The sequence below is a fragment of the Temnothorax curvispinosus genome, unplaced genomic scaffold (assembly GCF_003070985.1).
Source record: "Temnothorax curvispinosus isolate PA1 unplaced genomic scaffold, ASM307098v1 QBEX01000740.1, whole genome shotgun sequence".
In the NCBI taxonomy this organism is placed as follows: Eukaryota; Metazoa; Arthropoda; class Insecta; order Hymenoptera; family Formicidae; genus Temnothorax; species Temnothorax curvispinosus.
The window spans coordinates 1,474,217-1,498,359 of NW_020210520.1; the positions used below are offsets into that span (position 1 = coordinate 1,474,217).

The 24,143-nt window shown below is 41.2% G+C and overlaps 1 protein-coding gene across 3 annotated transcripts; it reads right to left on the bottom strand.

Moving 5' to 3' along the window:
- Window positions 1-2,472: 2,472 nt before the first annotated feature.
- On the bottom strand, window positions 2,473-22,758 carry LOC112457466 (laminin subunit beta-1). 3 transcript variants are annotated; one of them, XM_025020574.1, is made up of 21 exons: window positions 22,444-22,758; window positions 21,950-22,094; window positions 21,698-21,780; window positions 21,382-21,525; window positions 21,223-21,305; window positions 20,160-20,294; window positions 19,867-19,967; window positions 19,453-19,770; window positions 18,260-18,390; window positions 11,514-11,635; window positions 10,834-11,059; window positions 10,404-10,712; window positions 9,670-10,232; window positions 9,288-9,467; window positions 8,667-8,992; window positions 8,044-8,454; window positions 7,759-7,954; window positions 7,182-7,628; window positions 6,333-6,840; window positions 4,965-6,048; window positions 2,473-4,749 (listed from the first exon to the last, which is right to left on the bottom strand). In XM_025020574.1, exons 1-21 carry the CDS (start codon window positions 22,536-22,538, stop codon window positions 3,781-3,783), a joined length of 6,576 nt encoding a protein of 2,191 aa, XP_024876342.1. In that variant the 5' UTR covers window positions 22,539-22,758; the 3' UTR covers window positions 2,473-3,780. The 3 variants fall into 3 exon arrangements, with proteins under 3 accessions (XP_024876342.1, XP_024876324.1, XP_024876334.1); XM_025020556.1 differs by lacking the exons at window positions 18,260-18,390; window positions 19,453-19,770; window positions 19,867-19,967; ... (4 more) ...; window positions 21,950-22,094; window positions 22,444-22,758 and adding exons at window positions 11,822-11,860; window positions 12,942-13,086; window positions 13,586-14,026 and having other exon boundaries at window positions 11,514-11,600; XM_025020566.1 differs by lacking the exons at window positions 11,514-11,635; window positions 18,260-18,390; window positions 19,453-19,770; ... (5 more) ...; window positions 21,950-22,094; window positions 22,444-22,758 and adding exons at window positions 11,822-11,860; window positions 12,942-13,086; window positions 13,586-14,077.
- Between the last annotated feature and the right edge of the window lie 1,385 nt (window positions 22,759-24,143).

Genomic DNA, 24,143 nt, shown 5'->3' on the forward strand with positions numbered 1-24,143 from the left:
ATATGAGATTAGAGAAATGGAGTTCTACTCTGATTTTTATTTATATATTACTCATTATTGGTTATAGATTATCCGAAGTGCAATATTTGGGAGAATAAAATTTAAGAATGCCATTGATGTTACTCATCTGAATGATTTTATAGCAAAATATTTGCGTCAGAATTCTATTTATAATTTTTTTCACATATATATATATATGTGTGTGTGTATTCGGATTCTCATCAAAATTTATTCATGTTATATGGCACATGAGATTATAAATAGAATTCTACTCTGAATTCTATTTATAGATCATTTATTATTAGTCATAGATTAGCTGAAGTGGACTGTATAGTGTGTTATTTGGGAGAATAAAATAAAAAAATGTCACATTAATGTCTCATCTGAGAGAGAGAGAGAGAGAGAATGATTTTATGACAAACTGAATTTATAACATAAATATAGAATATCTTCTTGTGTATGATCCTAACGTGAAGTGAAGTTCTACCGTCTAACGGACGATAACCGCGCAGACAATTTTTTGCGGCAGTTGTTAAAGTCATGCATGTGTTGCAGATTAGTTTCGTGGTTAACCACGCGTAAAAAGAACAAAGACGGAAGCTAACGTATCTCGAGCAACGGGTGGGACGATAAGGAATTTAAAAGGAACTTGAGATGAAGAGTATACCTTTATTTCTATTCAATGAATCTTATGAATCTTGTAAGAATAGATTATGCCACGTATTTGAACGTGTTATATATTTCACTTTGTGTCATTTGAAATGTGTTTTTTTTTTTGCCTTTGTTTTTATCTGCGTGGAAAAACTTGTCCGAAAATTCCAGAGAAACTCTCGCATAATGATCTTCATCAGTTTCTATCGTTGAACGTTTCGCCGAGTATTTTCTGTAGGAATAAAGTTGCCCTTCAGCCAACAACATCGCAATATATTGAAAGGTAAATACTTAAAGGATTTAGTAATCTCTGTACAAATATTGATTGATATTATCATTTATCATTTTTGAGATAGTTAGCGAGTCTCGAGCTTCGAAGAGTTAACGTTACACGTCTTTAAAAAAACTCACGATCGAAAATTAAGTAGCGGTTACTCCAATGAGACTCGCCACGCCGCGTAAAATCCTTTCTCGGATATAATGCATTATTTATCTCTATATGTATGCGCTTATGCATCAGTCACCGTGATAATATCGCGGATCCTATAACTACAATTCTCAGTGCCGGATTAAAATGCGTGTCAGTCGGACAATCGGGGATCGTCGCCTTAAAGGTGTCACGAAGCAACAAAGAACAATCCTCGTTAGAGATGCCCATTAGAACGCTCCAATTCAATTTAACAGAGAAAAATTTATTGCTTGTTGTGATCCTTTTTTTTTATCAAACTTCCCTGTTAGCGAAATCTCTTTAAAAATCCTGAGACCGCCTTCTTCTCTACTTCTTTTTTTTTTCAAAGCGTGAGATAGGAACAATTTTATACAATTGCGTTAATTATTTGAATTTATATTGTTTCCGTTAATTATCGTTAATTAAAAAATCCAAATGTACATTTAAGATAGTAAGATAGTAATGCGATGATTTCCTTGGCGAAATGCAAGAGACTGTCCGTGCGTTTATCTTATCTCTTTGTTATGGTTTTAAAGGGTGCAGTGCGGAAACTTCGAATCTGTCTTCGAGGAAAGATCAAAGTTGGATCTTTATTGCAGTAATAATTTTCGTGCATCTCTCCGCGCCGTTCTAGTTTTCTCACCTCCGCGGAGAACCACTGATTCGCGTACTGAATGAACCCATTGTGCGCGGCCTGCTGAACGCATACGCCATTTGAATTCAACAGTGCGCTATTCATGAAATATTCGTGCGCGCGCGCGTAGGCCTCGGCTCCGAAAGGGAAAGGGCGATTTTAAGGAATATACCGAAATGACAAATAGAACGTTCTTCTCCGTTTATCTGCCGGAGGAACCCGGCCGTAGTCCTGGAACCCCTTCGTCGAAAATTTCGACGTTACGATGACATTCAGGGGGGGAACCGTAATCGCGCACATGGCTGCGACGTAACCGGACTCTGTAATAATAAACGACAAAACCTATTTCCGGGCCCTACGCGAATCGATCGTGATGCGCTGAGGAAGATCGATGCGACGCGACGGGACGCAACGGTGTTTGCTTCGTTTAGTCACGTTGGTCCCAGCCTAGTCCCAGGCACTTGAGGCGTGATCGGGAGATCGCGTACGCTGACATATGTGTATCGTTGTTTAATGAAAAACACGCGGCGTAAGACAGGAAAGTATTTTGTCGCTGATGATTTCGCGTGTCCGACAATTTCCTTGCGCGATACCGCAATAAATTGCAAGGACGCGGCGCGTACATCGTTCTGAGCGATTATTTAAAATTGCAGATTCTCCTTATGTACGATAGAAGGAATTTGAATGTAATTGAAAGACGCAATTAAGGGTCGACAGGCTCGCCGAGATATAGCCACACTCCTTTCTTCTTTTTGGCAACTCATTTATTTCTCTCTAACATTACAGTATAATATCGCTATGCGTAGTATGACCTTAAATATTGAATTCTTTTTGGCTTGATCATAGCATCGTTCGCCCACTTTTAAGCGATAATCTCGACGATATTTGATGTAATGTATGAGGATCGATCGCGTGCAATGATGATATAAATAACAGGATCTTGTTCCTTTCGTTTTTGTATCGCCAGAATAATTACACGAATTTTGTCGTTTCTATTATATTTCTCGCGTAAGGTTTTGCTATTTTTTAATAAAAATGAGAATTAGGATTGGAGCTGTAAAAGAAAAATTAAAAGGTCTAGAGATAAAAAGCCGTCGAACATCGTGAATTCATATAGGTATGTAACATTAAATATTTACAGATGCGCAGACTGTAATTATTTACAGGCATTGTAATAATCGACAAGGCCACTTGAACTTTTGTCCATTTGTAGATAAATGTGTCTCGGCGATATATCGAACATTTCATATTCGGTAGATCCGTTGCAGAATATCTATTTTAATATCTTAATCCTGTATTACGTTTATTTTAATTATTTACATTACTCTTTAATTATTTTTAATGTATCATCTATGGAACACGAGCTTAATACTTCGCTACGGTGTTTCTTTAAGTACGATGTGTAAGAAATTGTCGTATATATGCATCAGCGGATAGAAACTATTTATATAGATATTCTGGTATAGAATATTCTTATTATAAAAGTAAAAAAGTGTGTGCTACGAAATATAAAAATATAAAAATTGCAAGAAGAATTGGAGAAAATTTAGCGAAGCTAAAAAGCTAGAGAAGATACCTCGAATTTGCTTGAAGCGATATTTTAACTGACTTACGTACAAATCGTCCTCTTTACAACTACTGATGGCCCCTCCATTTATATATTTATGGCACTAATAATAATCTCCTCGCCTTTCGCAATATTCGAAATAAGTTGCGAATGCCAAATGTGTATATATATATATATTGTATATGCAATATGTAAATATATATACGCATATCCGTTTCCTATAAATCAAGATAAAACTCACGACTATTGCACAAGTATAAAGCACCGATCTTACTAATAAGACCTAACATATCTCGCGGTAAAATGCAGTAAGTGAGATGTAACACTGGAAAGGGGCTCTCGTTTGTGGAGCAAGAGATTCTACCGCGCGGACAGTTATCTGTGTATCAAACGAAGAAAAGATCCACTGGTTATCGATATGTATCGTTTTGCAGATGAAATTCGCAAATCGGGAAATGATTCCCTCAACTGATTGAATTTTTAAGCGGAGCACTGTCTGTACACCTGCGACTTGTTCTCGATCTCCGCCAAGTGTCTCTCCATCTCCATTGTCAGCGCGTCCACGTCGCTCATCAGGTCCGTCAGCAGCCGCTCGTTGTCCTTGTAAACGCTCTCCATGCCGTCCAGATCCTTGGACTTGGTCGACGTGTCCGCCGTCAGCTCGGAGGCACGCTGCAGGAGTCTTTTCGCCCGCTGAATATCGCCTTTGCTCTTGTTCACCCGCAGATTCAGCGACTCGTCCGCCCTCTTGTACTCCTCCGACAGCTTCTTCGTCTTGCTGTCGATCAGCTGGGCCTCGTCGGCGACCTTCTTCGCCTCCGTGCCGATCTCCGCCAGGATAAAACCGTTCTTCGCAGATTGCGTTTGAAGCTGCTTCAAACGGGCATCCAGTGCCTCCACCGTATGCGTGGTGCTGTTAGCCTGGATTTGAGCGGCCTTTGTCACGTCGGCGATGTCCGCGAGATCTTTCTGCGATTTGGACACGTCAGCTTCCGCCTTGTCGATCGCGTCCTGCGCCAGGTGTTGCGCCTTCTGCGCGTCGTTCAACAGCAGGATCACCTTGTTCGCCAAGGTTTGCTTCTCGATGGCGAAATCTTTGGTGCGGTTGGCGCGTGCCTCGAGATCACGCACTTTCTGCAGATCGTCCTTGGTATCGGCGAGAATCTTCTCAGAGTCAGTGAGAGAGCCCACGATGCTCTTGATGCGATCGGCTAACCGCGTGATTTCATCCGGCTCCAGCTGGATGTTCTTCGCGAGCACCTCGTACGCGAGATCTCTCACCATGGCTGGTGTAGGCTGGTCCTCGTTCAGAGCGCTCCAGATTTGCTTGGTTATATCTGAGAGGTCCTTGGTGATCTTATCGGAACGATTGCGCGCCTCCCATGCGTAATTGAAGGCGTCTTGAGCGTTGGATCTTGCCGCTGTCGCGTCTTGCCTGATTTGGCTCATCTAAAAACGTAAATTAATCGAATAAATCATAAACAATTGTAGATTAAAATGGTAAATGAATAAGCTGTACAAATTGAGAAATTCACAGAATTTCTACAAATATTTATAGCAATATATGAATATTATTCTTTAAATATAATAAATAATTCTTGACAATAATTAATTCTTGTAGAAATCGTAAAATAACTTTTAAGAATTAGATTAGTGATAATTACATTGCGTAACAGTTGTTCGGCCTCGTCCTTGTGGCCCTTGATCTTGGCAGCTTGCTGCTTGGCAACATCCAGAGCTTGATTGGCCTTGCTGACCGCGCCCACGTGACAAGATAATCCTCCGCAGAAGCCGCAGCCCGCACCACCGCAGACGGTGCTGCAATCCGTCACATTGTCACCGCACATCTGCAGATTCAGTTCAGGTATCGCCATACCGAATGTCTTCAGCTTCTCATTCAGTTTCGTCAACGATTCCTTGTTCCTCTCTTGAGCCTCGGTCACGGAGGCGCGATTCTTCGCCAGAAGATTCTCGGTATGCTTGCGGAATCGTTCCGCATCGCTGAGGACATTCGTAGTGTCGTTTGCCGTCCTCTCGGCCTGCCTGGACTGCTCGGCCATCTGCTGGGTCACGTTCAGCGCGCCCAGAACATTCTCCTCCTGCAGTCTCGTGGCATTTTCTCGCAAATCGGCGGCGGTCTCGTGCAGGCTGTTTGTCCTGTTTCTCAACTTCTTCAACGCGACATCGCCAAGATTAACTCGCTGACTGAGATTCTCAAATTGATTGCTCGCTTCAGCCAACTGCTTGGCCGATTCGGAAATATTCTTCTCTAACTCATTGGCCAAGTCGTCCAACGCGTCTAGGTCTTGACTCCGGATAGTGGTGTTGCCGATCAGATCCCGCACTTCGTTCAGGGAGTCCTTCATGTCGTCGAATTCCTGGCTGTACACGCCGGTCGTGCCGACCTTCTGTATCCTCGAGGCCTCCTGAATGACCGCGTTTGTCTTGTTCGTGAGACCGTCCAGGATCAGATCCCAGTTGTCGAAACATTCGCCACACGGACTGCATTGTGGAGCCTCGCCGTGATAGCCGCGGTCGCACTGGTCGCATTTCTCACCGCCGATGCCCTTGTGGCAAACGCATACCCCGGTCTCCCTGTTGCATTGTTGACTCGCAGAGCCGATCACGTCGCACTCGCATGGATAACACTCTATGTTCGGGTTACCCCAGAAGTTTGTCTGACACTCGTTGCACCGTCTGCCGCCGAATCCTGGCCTACACTCGCAAGTGCCGTCGAAGGGGTTGCATCTATACATGGAAATATTTTAATTAGCCGCATAGTCTTTTCTTAGATTGATATGTTGTAGAGCAGTGATAACCCATGCTTTTGAATAAATTAATCTTAAGATTGAGAAAATTAAACTTTTTTCTAAATTATACATTTAGATTAATTTTTTATTGTAAGAAAAAGGTGGATTAGATCACTATCGGTATCAAGTCATTCAACTACAAGATATATCAAAGCTATTGTATACTCATTAAAAAATACTTCTATCGCAGAATTTCAATTGTTATAAAAATCGCAGACGAACCTGTCTGAAATACTTCCAACCGCGTCGCACTCGCAAGGGTCGCAGCCTTGCCCGCTGGCTATCCTCCAATGATTCTCCTCGCAGGAGTCGCAGAGCTGTCCTATGACATGCGGTAGACACGGACACTGACCACTGCGATGATTACACGGTCCCGCGGCCTTGTCGGTGCCCAGGACGTTGCATCCGCAGTCCTGACAGTCCTGCCGCAGAGCGTCTCCGTAGAATCCCGCTTTACACACCTCGCAAGTGGGACCGTCGGTGTTGAACAGACATTGAAGGCAATGACCGGTGTGCGGGTCGCAGTTACCAGGGCGACGTAGGTCCGTATTGTTGTTACATTCGCAGAGTTGGCAGCTACCGCCTGGCACCTCTGGATCGCCGAAATAATTCTCGGCGCAATGCTCGCAGCGAGGTCCGGAGTATCCCTCGAAACATTCGCACACTACGTCCTGTGTTACTGAGTCCAATGAACAGCTGTTGGCATAGGAGTGACCGGATTCGCGTGTGCCTGTTAAAATAAAAAATATATAATGATAGTAATAAATAAATAATAATAAATAATGTAAAAAGAAACTCATTTTTTTACTTCATCAATAAAAACGCAAATAAATGACTAAGGCGGAGCAAACTCCACAGTTTACAATATTTTAGTACCACTGTTTGAATTGTTAAAAGACCGAGTTTTATATTGCCGAAAAAATGTACAGATATAAATATAAATGTGAGGTATAGCTTATTTTTATTACGGACATAATATCTTTCTAATAAGACTTAATATTGTAATTTTTGATTTGTAATAATTTAAAAAATTAATAATCAATGTAAAATTTCTTCCAAAACTGTACTCACCCGGACAAGGACACGCTCTGCAAGGTATATCCACGCCAATTCGCGGATCGCCGTAGAAATCGTCGACGCAACGATCGCAATTGTGCCCGGTGGTATAATCTCGACAGTTGATGCAGGCCCCGGTCTTCGAGTCGCAGCTATCCGCGTGTCCGTGGCACTCGCAGCGCTGACAGTGCGGGAAGTTCCAGAAGCCGGGCTCGCACTGGCCGCAGGTCCTGCCGTAGGTGTTGGGGCGGCACTTGCAGCGGCCGGTCTCGACGTCGCAGAAATTGTCGAGGGCGCCGACGCCGTCGCAGTCGCAGGGGATGCATCCCTCCGGGCCGAATCCGTAGGTGCCCGGCGCGCAACGATCGCAACGTCTGCCGACCACGTTCGGCTTGCACGGGCACATCCCGCCGTAGTTCTCGCACAGAAGACTGCGAGAGCCCGTTGGATTACACTCGCAAGCTAGAATTCAACATCGCGCTCTTGTGAGTGTGCAATTGAACGAGAAAGATTAAACGACATGAAATTAAAGTAAAATTAAAGTATCATTGAAGACTACAAACGACATCGGATAATGCGCGATTGAACTTACAGTGAGCGCCGTCGAAGACGTAATAGCCGATGCTGTTCTGATATTTTCTGCAGATCTCAGGCACGTTGCTCCACACGCTATTGACATCGTTGAACAATTCGTTACAGTGGTAACGTTCGTATTCTTGGCGACGTAGCTCACCCAGACCCGGAGTCTTGAAGAAGGGTATCACGTCTATCCTTGGCTTCAGAACAATCTGATCATACAAATAAGTATAGATTATACGATCAACCGGACATGACTTTTGACGACAATCGGTAACATAATCGAAACAAAGTATATTACCGAGTCGACCAGGATGGAGGCCGAAGGCGTGTCTATGTGGCTGTTGAACTTGCGGAATTGCAACAGAAGATTGTAGCGTTTTCCCGCCTCTAGACATATAGACGGTTGCGCCATGGCGCTTCTCGAACGCAGAGGCAATTGAACCCACAGGCGATCGTATTCGGGTCTCCAATCGGCGCACGGCCCATTAGGATCCGGTAGGCTGTCTCTCTCGAGAATAATCTGCACGTCCTCCCAGACGCCCGGATGCACCGGTTCGTACCGTACAATCACGTCGTACCACATCGATCTGCGAATGTCGTCGATGGTGAAGTTCAATACCGAGCCCTCGAGAGCCTTCATGAAACCCGTGCCGGTCCACGTACTATTCCTACCATCGCGATAAGGCTCTCTGATCACCACTTGACAGTTCTGAAAACGAATTTGCTATTTAATTCTAAAAACAATCTCAAGAAGCTGAGTGAGATAATTGAAGCTTTGCAAAATTCTAGATATAGTTGAAGAGAGGAGTAACTTTCTCTTCCTCTCTTTTTGTTATTTCTTTCGTGTTGCGATTGTGCTTTATATTTTATCACGTTTGCAGCACATTTAATTACATATTCGATTAAATTTAATGAACTTACGTCGGTCGCTCTAGACAATTCTCCTTCGTAAATGAGAAAGTCTAGCGAGCCGGTGTAATAACTCTGTTCCGGCTGATTGCAAGTTCTCCCGCTGACATGCGGCCTGCATCTGCACTGGCCGGTGATGACGTCGCAGGATTTCTCGTATGATCCTCCAGGATCACAATCGCACGGTTTGCATCCATCCCGGTCCTCGGAGAGTCCCCAATATTCCGGCACGCATTGATTGCAGTCGCGCGCTGTGACATACCGTTTGCACGTGCACTCGCCGGTCACCACGTTGCAACCCTGATTGTCGATGGTACCCAAGGTGTTACAGGTGCAGGCTGCAATTGCAATTGCAAAAGTCGACCTTTTGTACGAATTTTCCATTTTGAGAAACTATGATCAAACTTTTCTTATTTGGGCCAATAAAATCTGTGTTATTGATTAATGTTTTTTAGAAGGAAAGATAAATTGAATTTGGAAGATAATCGGTATAGACTAATAAGTAATAGGCTTCTTAGTGTCATTAACAAATATAATAAACGTATATTGATTTAAATATTACGCTTTATGTAAAACTATTGAAAAAGTTAGACCTTTTAACGAAACATACTTGGATATAACTTTCTTTTTTACCTTGACATCCCTCGGGATTGTCGGGATCGTAGTTCCAAAAGCCGTTCTTGCAACGGTCGCAACGACGCCCGTCAATGTTCGCTTTACAGTGACAGCGTCCGGACTCGTCGCCACTTAGAGGATCGGTTCTCGAGTCGCATATGCCATCATCCAAGGATCCGTTTAGGTCGCAGTCGCAGGCTGCGAAAGAAAAAAATCTGTATATCTTTGCGATCTCACGATATCTCTTTCATACACATTTACATAAATTCATTCTGCCACTAACTGCAATCTACATTTAATTTTTACTTACAAAACAAACGCGGATAATAATACCGTATTAAATTATATTAAATGTTACATGAAGATTATATAAAGCGATTGATATAAATTGAAAACTCACGTTGACAAGCGTCCCGGTCAGAAATGTCCTTCGTCACGTCGTGATAATAAAACGGCTTGCATTGTTCGCAATTCTGCCCTCGCGTGTTATGCTGACAATCGTCGCAGACACCGCCGGATACTCTGCCCGATCTCTCGTAGACCGCTTCGTCGAAGTGGCAGGAACTGGTATGATTGTTGCAATTGCAAGGCCTACAGGCGTTCGTCTGTTTGCCGACCGCGGGTTTCCACGGCAGGTCGTTGTAGAAGTCCTCGCACTTCTCGCAGTTGAGACCCTTAGTGTTGTGCGTGCACTCGCATCTGCCGTGGACCATGTTCTCCTCATCGGCGACTCCCGGTAACGGCAAACACCTCGAGGCGTGCCCATAGCAGGAGCACGAACCGCGAATCACCATATCTTGGATGGCGTAATAGTATTTTTCGCGAATTTCGGCCCGATCGTCGAGCAGATCGTCGCCCAGAGTGTGGAGTCTCGTCATGTTGATCCTGAGATTGGTGATCTTTAGCAGATTCTGCACTTCCTTTGAATAGGGATTGTCGATATCCAAATTTCGCGGCAACACCCTAAAATATATCAATAAAAAGATGACATTTTTGAACGTGATTAATAATTAATGATTACAATAATTTATGTTAAAAAAAATTAAAATGATAGCAAAGTATTCATACATTAAAATAATACAGTTTAAAATATAAATAAATGGTTAATATGATAAAACTGTGTACACATTCTACCTAAAAATTACGTCGCCGCCAGTGGACGGTGCCACAGCCGAGTATCTCGTCTCGCAGATAACGTCCGTTAATCTTTGCGGTTGGTGGGTCGGGATTTCGGGGAAGTAGTGCTCGCAGTTGTGAGCGAAGTACCGATACACCTGCCAGGTTCTTCCGAAATCGTACGATCGTTCGATCAGCATGGCAGCCGGTCGGAAGGTTTGGAAGCGAATGATAATGTGCGTGAAGTGAAACTCTGCCTCAAGATCGAAGCGTATCGTGACATTCTCCACTCCGTTCTCGGCCTGCCACCATGATCTATAACTTGTACTGTTTAAATTATATTGATTAGTATACATTTTGTCGCTGTTACTTATTTTTAATAACACACATTTCCACTTATTTCAAAAAGGCATTGGATTTATTTCGCGATAAAGTAAAGTGGTCTTACCCGCTGACGATGTTCTCAATGTTATGTTGCTGTTTAGGTATCGACGTGTCGCAGAAGAAGCACTTCTTCCTGTCCTTAAGGTGGGAAACTATGCAGAATCTTTCGGGACCTGTGAGACCGCACGTCGACGAAGAGCTTAGTTTGTCCTTACGGCCGATCAGCAGGTTCCCGGTTGCGGGGTAACACGAGCTCTGCTCGCAGGGATGCGGTCTCTTCGCGTGCGATCCTGCACGAGGCGAAAAAGTTTCTCATTAATCCTTTACATCTCGAGATAAAAGCTTCTGTTAGCTTCTGTTAGCCGTATGGTTATTCTCTTCTTCCGTAATTAGAACACCATCGATATCATGCCGATATATGCGTTAAATATATGGAAGGGGATACAGCCTCCCGGTTACTCCAATTAGTTCCCGTCGATTAGCACAAAGTACGAAACCTTTACCACATTATAGGAGAAACCGAAATATCACAAACATATACATCTGGTAAATATATTTACACATGGGGATCAAAACCAACAAGAAAAAATTAACTACAGCCAACGGACTCTTTCACTGTTAGCTGGTAATGTATAAAACATTTATCTATGTTAGAACAGTGATTTTGCCTCGTTAAATGTTCAATTCGTTAGGGATCTTTTTATAAGGTGTTTGCCCGCTCCTTGAATTAATTCTTTCGTCTACCTCTTGACCTGGGAACGGTCGGCCATAACCGAGTATGACTCTCTGTCACCACGTCCACGGGTGACATATCCCCTCTCTGCACCGATCCTATAACACCCCCGTTTTTGACTTTGTATATAATTCTATGTATAATTATATAGTGCGCGTCCTAGTTGTCGCAAAACGTTTTATCGCGTTTTTTCGCCGCTCGACACTCTCCGATAAGGCCATTGATAATACTACGTGCTCATAATGACCGTTTCGTGGATTCTTTTGTGAAGAAAAGAGTGAATAAAAAAAATTTAATTCTAAGAAGATCAGAATCTTACCTCTGACTGGCGGATGTCCATATTCGGAACTCGCAGGTCCTACAAAGAGTTAAAATATTTACATAATGTGCGGTAACGAATGTTAGACAGAAAACACGTGTTTTCGCTTCTTTCGAGGGAATAAATGACACAAATAGTAGTTTTCCAAAATGAATTATGCAAGGCGCAGCAGTTGGCCGCGTTCGCCGCGATTTTTTTTAAAGCGCGCGGCGATAACGAGCGCGTCGAATATTAATATTAACATTAATGCGGGACAATTTCCTCAGAATTGCTTCGAATGAACGCTAGTGCCGGTTATCAAGAGATGTTCTACTGCCGGTAGAGGCTATCGCGAAAGAGAGCCGGATGTTTACGAGAGCTCTGGAAAGTACCTTTAATAAGCTTTGAAATACGGGGTGTCTTAAATCTAGATAGATCTTTCGATCGGTTCTTATTGAAGATGTCGAGGAGATCAATCTCTGCTGGGAGATCTCAATTTTGTACATTAAACATCTTTGGAATTTTTTCAAGTTACAAATCAACTTTCAGAGATCGACTGGACAAATCAGCTTTGGATATAAAGGTATCCGATAGATTAAAAGAGAGGACACGTGCTGTAGATCTGTATATTTTCGCCGCAACGATACTGCCACGTACAACACAAACACGTAAACGATCGCGCCATTCGCGTTGAATAATCTTCTCGAAATAGATAAATACACGCAAAGATCTTTAGGGCGGACGGCTGGGTTTTAGAAGCCGAAATACACAAGCTCGCCGATTTCAAAAGGAAGGCAGGTCGCGAGGTCATCTCGCTATCTAATCGTAATGGATAAAGAGTCTCCTCCGTTACATGAATGGGACCAACGATGTTTCCGAGAAAAAGAATTTCGCTACGAATTTGATTCTTTTGCACGTGTACTACATACAACGCGAAAATGGCGTTAAAACGCAGCGGAAACGCGAGCGGCATTTAACCAACAGCGAAAAACTTAAATTTTATTTTAATTTAAAAGTATATTCTGAGAATATCTGATTTTGAGATTAGATATCTCAAAATTAAGTATTCATATTTTAATGTTTAATTATTTTATGAAAAATTAAGGCTAGTATAAATTAATATATATCAATTATTACGTACCTGCTAAGGTAATAAGTATAATAATTAAAGCTGCGAGAGCCACGTGCCCATAATGAGCGTGAAGCATTTTTCCGTCTCTTTTTTCTGCCTGTCTTTGTGGACTTTTCGCAACGATCTTAAGCCATCGACGATGGTTCGAGAGTTTCTACGAAAATAAAATATTCCAAAATATTGCAAACCGAATCGCGGAAAATTTATAACGGGTCACCTAATTTATTTTAGTCGCACACTTTAACAAATAATTGTCCTTAAATTATGCGACAAAAAATTACAATTTAAATCAATTTTGTTTTATATATAAATTTATGAATATTATTATAGAGCCATCAATTTTTAAATGGCACCGAATGAAACAGACAAGCGGAACATTTAACGATACTTAATTTTATAAATTATTTAACATTTGGGGCAAAAATATAAAAGAAATACATATACGTAAAACATTTTAATATCAGCAGATAATTATCTTAAAATAATTTTTTGCGCCTACTTCCGAATCGTGAACGAATTATTAAATTTCGAAGCAGCTAGAGCACGTTTCGATTAGGCAACGCTCGATGAATGACGCGAAACGCACTTTCGCGCACCCGTGGGACAATTTCCGTTGCGAAAAACGCTGCCAATAACCGTCCGATAGGGCTCACCTGGGTTAAAATACACGCTAAAATAGCGTTCCTCGCGACGTGCAGGCCGACGAGGTATTTCTTCTTTCCCTCGAGAGACGGCGGCCGCCGCTCTCCTCCGGAGTCGGTACGAACGTCGAGAGATCTCGCTTGGAGCACCGAGATCGGAGTTCCCCTTCCGCCGAATTCCTCGGCCTCTTCTCCTCGTGGCCGCCGAGAGTCCCGGAGCCTCGTTATCCCACGTGCGATAACGACTGTCGGCGGATCCGTGCGACAGGTGCGGGTGCACCCTCGCAAAACGCGAGACGGGCGAGACGGATAATGAAAAAAACGCGGCCTCGCGGACGCGCCTCGTGACGCCGTCTCTCTCGCAAGTGAGTCCCTCGGCTTGTCGGGTCGCGACTCCGCTCCGTGCCTCCGAGTCTCGTGCCCGTCAGTGCCGTACATAGAATCATCATCGGGTGGCAACGGAACGGAGAGGGAAAACGACACGGGACTTGGGCTTGGGAAGCGGACGAGCGGGGCCGAACGGCGGGTGGTAAGGGCCGCAGGCGAGACCCGAGAGAAGAGCTATAGGCTTTGCGAGAAGAGCGATCCTCCGATCCTTGGGAAAGGTTCGGGCGCAGGTCATTGAAATTCCATTGCAAACATGGGTTTTTTTTTTACTTGTACCCTGAGTAACGAAAAGTACGATTTTTGAAAAATGTCGTCGAAGTTTTTGGTCATCGGATCTTAGCGAGCGTAGACATTCCGGACAGCACGCATGTTTAGAAAACGTTGTGAAGACATCTTTTAGACATACGTGTCTAAGAGACATCTTTACGATGTCTTTTAAACATGCTGTTTGGGATGGCTTTGTTCTTCGCACCGGGTACGCGAGAGGGTCGCCACGCGTGTTTGGGGAAGTCTCGCACAATTGCGTTGAACGTCGGTTATACCGAATAAGTCTTATTTATATATAAACAGATATTAATAGGTTTCCGTGATGATTACGTTCTAAAGAGAGCAGCGAAAGAAGATAAATATTCGTTCTATAAATCGTACAGCGTAAATATCATAGGTCTCTTCTTCTATCGCGGGTCAATGTTCTGTCGCCTGATATCAGTTTTTTTTTCGTACACGCAACGTCGCGGAGAGGGCTTTATCGTAAAAGATTGAGAATTCCGAATCGTCGACGTTCCAATTTGTTCGAACCCTCGTGGGTCGATATACGATACTTTCGCACACCCGTTACACCCGACGCTTATGTTACTGCGGCACACATGTGCGGCATACTCGCTGTTCCTGTCGTCTTTTAAAATCTGTTCAAGAGATATACAAATCGCCGCCGATGTATAAACGTCATCTGATACAGCCGTCCTTTCAAATCAATCTATTTATGTTACATAAATTTATTTTATTTAGTTTAGAGTTTTATCTTTCGATCGGATAATATTAAAAAAAAAAAAGAAAATTAGTTGGTGTCATTGATTTTGTAGACCCCGACAAAGAAGTATTATATCTCAAATACTTTTTAAATTTCGCGAAGTAAGTCTCCATTCTCAATCTCTTTCGGAACTGTCTTTTTCTAAGGCAAATAAATTCTTATATATTTATATTAAAGATATATTTTGCAATAAATTAAATTTAACATTTGAAAGAATAAAGATCTCGCGGAAGAGATCAAGGGGGAATTTAAGTGTTCATGCATCTGTCGTTACTTCCGGGAAGCAGATAGCAAATTAATTATTTCAATCCGAGCATATATATAATTATTACTTCAGCAATACAATACTTCGGCCTGCTGCACGCAGTGCTCCCGATTCCCACCAATCTTCGATGACGTGTATCTTCGCGCGTGACGGAAGAGGACGGAAAGCGAACTGTCCTGGAAAGGCGAGACGAGGAAGAGAAGGCAATGGCATCCTGCTATCGTATGCCGGGCTACGTTGTACAGATAAGGCGGCCCACGCTACGCTTCCTTCCTCCGCGATGATCCCACTTTCCGCTTCCCCCCCGCGCGAATGTACTGATTCGTTGTATCGGACTGTGTCCGCGACAACGGACAATTTCGCTTTTCGTCAAGAATTAATTTCTCATATTATACACATCGCAATTAATGAGCGTGATGTGGAGTTGTAGATTTGTAGAAAAAAAGCACACAAGTATGTGTGTTAATTAAAAAAACTGTTTATACGAATCGTTCAATAATAGAGACATGTAAAATTGTATTCCACGACTTGTTTCCACTAAAAATTGGATAAAGACAGCTGTGCTAATTCGTGATAGAACGATACAAATTACTATAGACATGCTTTATACTAAAAGGATGTTTGTGCGGACTTGCGCCTTTTTCGAATTTAGTTTTATAATTGCAGCATTACTGTAAAGTGTTTATTTTGTATAATTTATAGAAATTCACACATACACAAAGTAATTTTTTATTTTATTAATATCATATTCAATAAACTTATAATTCTTAATGAAAACTAAGATAAATAATTCTTACATAGCAGATATTATTGTAAATCTTTTTTCATTGCCCAATATTATTCACCTAAATTTATCGTAATAGTCTTTATTGCAATCATATATCAATATATTGATACCAAGCAGTGAAACGAGGACAGAATGATATTTTAACGTCACTGGGGCGCTAACCTTCATCTGCTTGTCGTGGTGCGTGGGTGCTACGATCCTGTCGTCGCAGTTGGTGGGGGTGGAAAGTAGGCGGAGAATAAAAGCCAAGAGATTCCCTTTTTACTGACGATGACTGTATTTCATAGTCTTGCTTAGCACCAATAGAGGGCACATGCGGCTATAATGATTCTCGCAATCAATCATTTTCTTTAATGATGGAACAGACAATGGTAACTAATTATATACGAAGAGTCCTTTAAAGCAAAACTTGTAACTATATAATTCATTGTTCTTATTTAAATCTTTTTTTTTTCAAAATGTTAAACAAAAATTAACAATCTTATCTATATTAATAAAAATAGTATAGATACTGCTTGATACATTAAGGGGATGCTGGAGTCACGGGCGAACTTGATCAGCGTCGATAAAGAAGTGCTCACCGATTCTTACATATACATACAGAGCGCAGGCAAACTCGACCAGCGTCGATAAAGAAGTGCTCACCGATTCTTACACATACATACAGAGCGCAGAGTTTTTGGCTGAAATCGGGGAGACGCGTAACATGTGCATATGAAATTTTCTAACATACTTTTCTCTTATACTAAAGCTCGCAGCTCATTTCTGCAAGCACAGGATTCTTCTTTATTGTATTTCCGTGACGGCTGCAAGGTTTTTGTATACGTACACAGTCTAAAACTTTTATCTGCAGCAAATGTTGTCATGAGTCGACCGCAGAATCAAAAATAAAAATGTAATTTTCTAATTTTTTTTCGTTTTTCATACGCAATTGGTGCCTGCCGTCTTCGTTATCGTCCATACTTTAATTCTGGACAAAAAATTTTTAATTCGGTGAAATCAATCAAAAGATTTGTGTGTCTGAAAATTTCGTGGTAAAACAGACCTGTCTCCAGCATCCCCTTAATCGATTAAGTTAATCGGGATTTGATTGAAATCGTTCTGACGGACAATAATCATGAGCGAGAGAACATAATAGCTCTTTATTAGACACATTTTTAATGATACAGTTGTACAATAGAGACTTTTATGTCAAGAAACATTCATTGTTACAACTTTTCGATGACGTAAAGTTCAGTTGGTTGATTTGATAATATTTATAAATCGTGAATCGACATGTTATTTCGTATAAGAGACACATTAGATTACCGCGAATGACCGATAATATCTATAAACTTTCTATTCGGCCTTTGAATTATGTGTTAGTTTTACGTAATGAACGAAGCGATACAAATGAAGCTGAATAAACCTATTGCCACTTTCTAAATTCGTTCGAATTAATATGCAACTTTACTGTACATCATTGTGCTCTATTATATTTAGGCGTAATCTCTTACTTATTCTCTGGGAAGTTTTACAAGTTTATTCGTGACAAAAAGATCCTTTGGAAAGCAAAATTCATGACGATGTATACCATTAATTAGTAATTAATTATAGTCGAAATGTCTAATTAGCACAGAGAGAAGAAAGTAAATTTTTGTTTTTGAACGCTTTTGAAGCGAACAAAATACGTCATGGCTGAATCATAATTATATGAGTGTGTGTTACATATCGAATTTTTGTCGAGCGGACGAAAAAAGTGAGCAGTCAGAGAAAACATCTTGGCGAGCGTGTCACGATAACAGGCAATGTTTTATAATAAAATTCTCTATCTTAAGAAAGAGTAAAAGAAGAATTAAAGTTTTCCGGAAGAGTAACATTCTAAAAAGATAGGCATTTCTGCGTTTGTCATTGTTATCGCTAAGTTTTATTGTTACTCGTGCCGTATCTTCAGATTTCCATCAGAATTTTATTAGTCGCGAAACCTTACTCCATTTTCGTTCGATCGACGTAACTACGATTGCAAATTTATCGCAGTGACAAATTTTTTCCGAAATATGTTATGGTTCTTCGTTTCTCCTGACGTGTTTCCGGAGTATTCTCTGCGCTCGCAGAGAGAGAGAGAGAGAAAGAGAGAGCTTCAGAGCTCGTCCCCTCATTCGTGCTCCTCTTGAAGTATCGCGCGATGTTTCCGCGGTCAGTGTTCCCGATGTCACTGTCTAAATATACTCGGCGAACATTATCCAATAGGTGACGTTCAGCACGGCGAACAGGAAAGGGAAGAAGAAGCGCGAGAAGCGGTCGATGTTCAGCGCCCGTACTCGCGCCCTTTGGGCCGGGGTGGGTCCAGGCGGTACAGTCGGCGATTTCTGCGATCGGCAGGATAACAACATTGCGTTTTCCTGCGTGACAACGATCACAACTTGAACCGTCATCATGCAGACTGTCTCCCATGCCTCGGAGAGAGCTGGACGCGATTTAAGGTGGACGAACGATGGTAGTGTTGCAAAATGTAACTACCGAGATCGTAAAATTTTCTTGAAACGACTTGATACGAATATTTCAGCAATTTATCTTTATCCCCGTTGTTAATATTTTTTGAAGCTGCGAACCCGCTTCAAATAAATTTTCTTCAACAACAATGCTTGTTTTGTTTCTCTATTCGAGACACGGAAGTGGTCCGAGGCAGAAGAGCCTGGAATTAATTTTAACAATCGTGATAAAACTATCATCTCACAATATAATAGTTTTCAGACACTTTAAGGAGAATTTAACATTGTAATAATCAAAAACGGCCAAATTTCGAGCAAATAAAGGATGTTGAAAATAAATTTAATAACTTCAATAAAAATATACAATCACGTTAACGTTTCCAGTCTTACTTGGCCTTCTTCAGAACCATAAATAACGAAATTTGACCGTTTTTTATTATTTAGCTGTTTTGCTTAGTCGAGCGAGATCATATGGTTGATTGTAATGCTTCTCGAGTTTTTATCGGACGTTTCTATCTCAGCCAATTGATTCGCGCAAGTATCATGCCACTCTCAGAAAAGAATTCTAGATACAATACTATTAGGATCGAAATAAGGCCAATCATATTTAGTATTAAAAGAAGAATATTTTAATCTTAAATAGAGGAATTCTTGAATCTAGAATAATTCTGAGAAAATTAGAGGGATAGCATCAAGATTATTTTATTCTAGATTTAAGAATATCTCTATTTAAGATTAAAATATTCTTTTTTCTAGAAGTCTAATTTAAGAATTCCTTTATTTAAGATTAAAATATTCTTCTTTCAATACTAAATATGATTGGCCCTATTTCGATCCTAATAGTATTGTATCTAGAATTCTTTTCTGAGAGTGTGATTATCTTTTGTTAAAATCAATTCTCAGGGCTCCTTGATCATTCAGTCGCCATCCACGCGTTACCTTGGCAGCGATATCGAAGATCTTGTCGAGCTTGGCCGAGTCCGCGGTGCTCGAGGACGGCGGCGGTGGCGGAGGCGCGGGTTTCGCTGCGGGCGCATCCGAATCGCCGAGGACGATGTTCACCAGACAATACTCCATCAGCGCCATGAACACGAACACCGTGCAGACTGACATGAAGGCGTCGACGGCCTTCAGGTATGAAACGGGCGGTAAGGAGGCCTGACTCTTGGCGTGCTGCGTGGAGAGGGTGAGCAACGAGGTGACTCCCAGGGTGACTCGGGCGGGCGCGGCCTCGGGTTTTATCCAGAACGACACCCACTGCGACATTTTTTTGACAAAAAATACGGGATAAAGTCACGAGGGTAGACTTTCGACGTTTTACGACGCGATAAGCTCCCACGACGCTTTACTCACCGACATGATGACGATCAAGCACGTCGGCACGTAAGTGTGAAACAGGTAATAGCCGAGACGTCGCTTCAGCACGAACACGACTTCGAGGCAAGTAAAGTTACCTGAAAGTTATGACGTAATTTTTAATGAAATATACCCATGCTCGGCATTTAGTACAGATTAAACTCAAGTGATATCAACGCATGGGCAGTCGGTCGAAGAATTTCTCACCCCTTGGAATATAACGCCGAATACAACGCGCAGCGTTATTCTTGAAGATATAATAAAGACAGTCATTTACGCGATTCACTTACCAGTGGAATAGACCTGTGTGCAGTCGGCCGTATAATTTTTAACGAGCTGGAGTTGGGGCAGCTCGATATTCTCATCTACAACGAGGGGAACGTCGGGATCCCACTGGAAGATCATTTCGTCGGTCGTGTGGGACACTGTCGATCAAGTTGTTTCGTTTTTTCGCATGAGACATGAAATATGCGTGGTATTTGATTGACGTAATAAATAATCTATTAATTACTCATCTAGTTAAGTAATTAGGTGTAATTGATACGATACGAGGGTAATTACCCGCACCCTATTTTTATAATTTGGCATGCAGAACAACAGTAGAGAACGTACAATTACATCATTTTTCGACATGGTCCCCTTGCTTTTCAATGCGCTTCTTCCAGTGTTTTACAACCTTGCATATATCCTCGAAAAAAAATGATTTTGATTTGTTTCTCAGTCATGTATGCACTTCTTGCACATACTTATTGGTCTGTGGCAAGTCGACGAACTCTTAAAGCATGTCTTTAAATGGATCAAACAGATGATAATTCGAGGGTGTGAGATCTGGATTATATGCAGGATGCCATACTTCGAAACTCAATTTCTGAAATGTTTGAATAGTATAGGCAGCAGTATGTGGACGTGCATTGTCATGCAACAACAAAACATCTTTCGACAATAGACCTCGGCGTTACCATCGCGATTATCATCTGTTTGGTCCATTTAAAGATGTCTTAAGAGGTCATCAATTTACCACAGATCAATATGTAGAGAGTATGTTGAAAAATGTAATTGTACGTTCTCTACTGTTCTAATTATAGAAATAGAGTGCGGATCATTATTCACTCGTATATTTATAATATTATATGAGTAATTAATAATCAGTTAGATGAATAATTAATAATTACTTATCTAACATGGTATTTAAACTAATTGTTGAATATGTAACTATAAATGATAACTATGAATAAATTTTCTCACTTTTTTAAATGAGAGACATGGATAAAAATGGCATAGTTGTATTATAAAACGTGTAATTTCCTAAAGTATACTCTGGACTAAATTCTTTTACAGATAAAGATGACTTACGACTTTCCATTTGCAGTTTACACTCTTGCGTATCGTGGGGATAGATCAGAAAATTCATGGCGCAAGAAAGTTTCAGAGTCAACCTGAAATCACCGATATTCCTGTATTTCACGCATGTGGGAAACGCATATCTGTGATTAAAATTTTTCATAAACTCACTTCACCATGTAGAGAATGGTTTTGTCCTTATACAGCCACAGATAGTGATTCGGTATCGTCATTGTTTGAAAAGTCACCGACTTTGCGTTCTTAAAGAAGGAATCCGGTCGCCACATGTTTTTCAACCAATCGACTTCTAATAATCTTAAATTTTGACACATATAATAATAAGTGAGATGAGAGATAACGATTAGTCACAGAAACTTTTAAAGAAATATGAAAATAAAATGTTTTGATGAATGCAACAAAAATATTTTGAATCAAAAAATACATAAATATCGAAAATTATCGAAAGTCCACTAATGAATTTATGTACCTATACTCGGACGTCATATTTTCTGGCAATCGAAGTCTATTGTCTTTCCACGTTTGGGCAAAGAAAATATCGGCGGCATACGTCTGTAAAGATTTACCGTTGAGATAATTATTTATCCGTAAACAATAATTAATAATGTATAATATGAAACTACGTTTTGAAATTCTCATTAACAAGCGATTGGACTTACAATGTAAAAATAAATTTTGTAACTATATATATATTATATCACTTTTAAAATTATGCGTTTACCATTGAATTTTCGTCGATGGAATCGAGTCCCATCACGGTAACATGAAAATACACGACGGTTGCCTGGCCATCTTTCTTGGGAGGTCGCATTTTGTCATACAACTTAGGATCTTCGGGTAGGAGATCAAAAAATTCTAAACTTTTCCTGCAAAGCAAACATCGCGAACACTTTCTTTGAAACATATAATTGAATGTGTTATTGGATGTGACATTATTTTTTTATTATACTGCGAATCCACTAGTTAATTATTTAAATAAGATAAATGCGATACATACGCTTCATTTATTAATATTAAATATAAATTTTTATATCGATCAATGTACTAATAAGTCTTTTTAATCTCGTTATATAACAGGAAGAAGAGAGAGAGGGAGAATTTCACTTATTTTCTGAATTAATTGCTAAAAAGATACGTTTTTTATTAAAGATTTTCTGATTTTGGTATATCAATCCTAAAACTTGATTTTTGCAACGCTATGACAAGTCTACTTACTGAGCATTCGCGGCACGACCGAAAAGTAGAAGGAGCAAGACGGACGAGAGCGTCGCGGAAGACATGCCGCCTCCGTGTGTCTCCTCCATGGACATACTTTCGCGTTAACGCATTTTCGTGAAGATCAAAACGGCACACAAGAAGGAAAAAAAAATCGTTCACTTGGGACAAGGTGGAAGAAAAAAAGGGAGAAAAAGAAGAAGAAAAAGAAAATTAAGAGTCTCGAAGTAATCCGGAAGCGGGGTTCCGGCGCGGTCGAGCGAGCTAAAGCTCCCCTAATCGGTGCCCCGAATTTACGAGGACGGGCAGTCGACGACTGAGTTCTTGAAACGACTTTGTCAAATCTGCAGAATCCTCATCGTTGCGTATAGACGAGCTCCCTACGACGACGTGGGGGTGGTGCGGGTGGTGGTGGTGCCGGTCGTGGTGGTGGCTGTAAAGGTGATGTGTAACAGTGGCAATACCTTCCTGCCACCAATCCCACCTCCTCCTCCTACTCCACTTAACGGAGGCACAGAGGGAAGAAGTACTGGCGGTAAAAAGAAGGGGTAACTCTCTCTCGCTCATGACGTACGATGGATAGAATCTGGAGTATCGCGAGCTGGATCGGCGAAAGGAAGAAGGGAGACGGGGTGGTAAATCCCCCGCGGGATACCCCGTGTCATTGGTTTACCTCAATGCGGCATATCAGCGTCGTCATCGCGGCGGATTTGTATTCGTAAATTCTCCTGGCGTTTTTTCGCACAATCGCGAAACACGTTTACAAGTCTCTTTTTTTTATTCCTCTTATCCGGGATTAAATTCCTGAGATTTCCAGATTTTTTTTTCTTAATTTATTGCATTTTCTTATTTTTTCTGATCACGTCGCTGATACTTCACGATTTACTTCCTTTTAGGCATATTCGGGAAAAAATTTGTTGATCGCAACCAAAAATTCTCGAATTAAGGTAAAATATAATGGAAAAGTGCAGTAAACGAAACCTTCCTATTTTCGCAAAAAAAAATCTTCAAATTGGTGAAAGAGAATTTATGAGATTAAAACATACTTCAATTTATTTAGGCAATTATTATGCAATAAACTGTGTCAGAAGATACTTATTATTGAATAATGTTAATAAATAAAAAATTCAGCTGTGATATTTGGAGGAAGACAATGCACCGTTCATGTCTTTCTGCGTCTCTTCTCATTGGACTCTCTCGCCGAAAAAACCCTGACAGAGAGGCGCTAACTACCACGCAATTTGAAGTCACCGGTACATCGCTCAATATATCGATCCCCGAAAATTGTGCCACGAATAGAAAGGTACGTGTTCGTCTCGCTCGTATACGGTGTCGAGTGGCCACTTATCGAAAGAGTATACACACGCGTCGATGTGTACGTGTGTGCAAATGCAAAATCCCGCGACTGTGCACGTACGTATGCATGTACGGGTGCAAAATATAACGGAAAAACGGTACACATGGAAGGTAGAAGACAAAAGCGAGACATAAGTTGCGAAAGAAGATGCATATTTAGAGCATAAGATTGAAACTCAATAAAAATAAAAAAAGGATGCTGCATTCGATTTCTCTTCATTTTTTTCATATAAAACTCGTCGTCGCAAGATTCATGTTGATTCAGTCATTTCCACCTTGGAGCTGGGTCCTTCTCCGCTCCGTGACCTGAAAGCAATTAATTTACTCGCGATCTCATTAGCAGC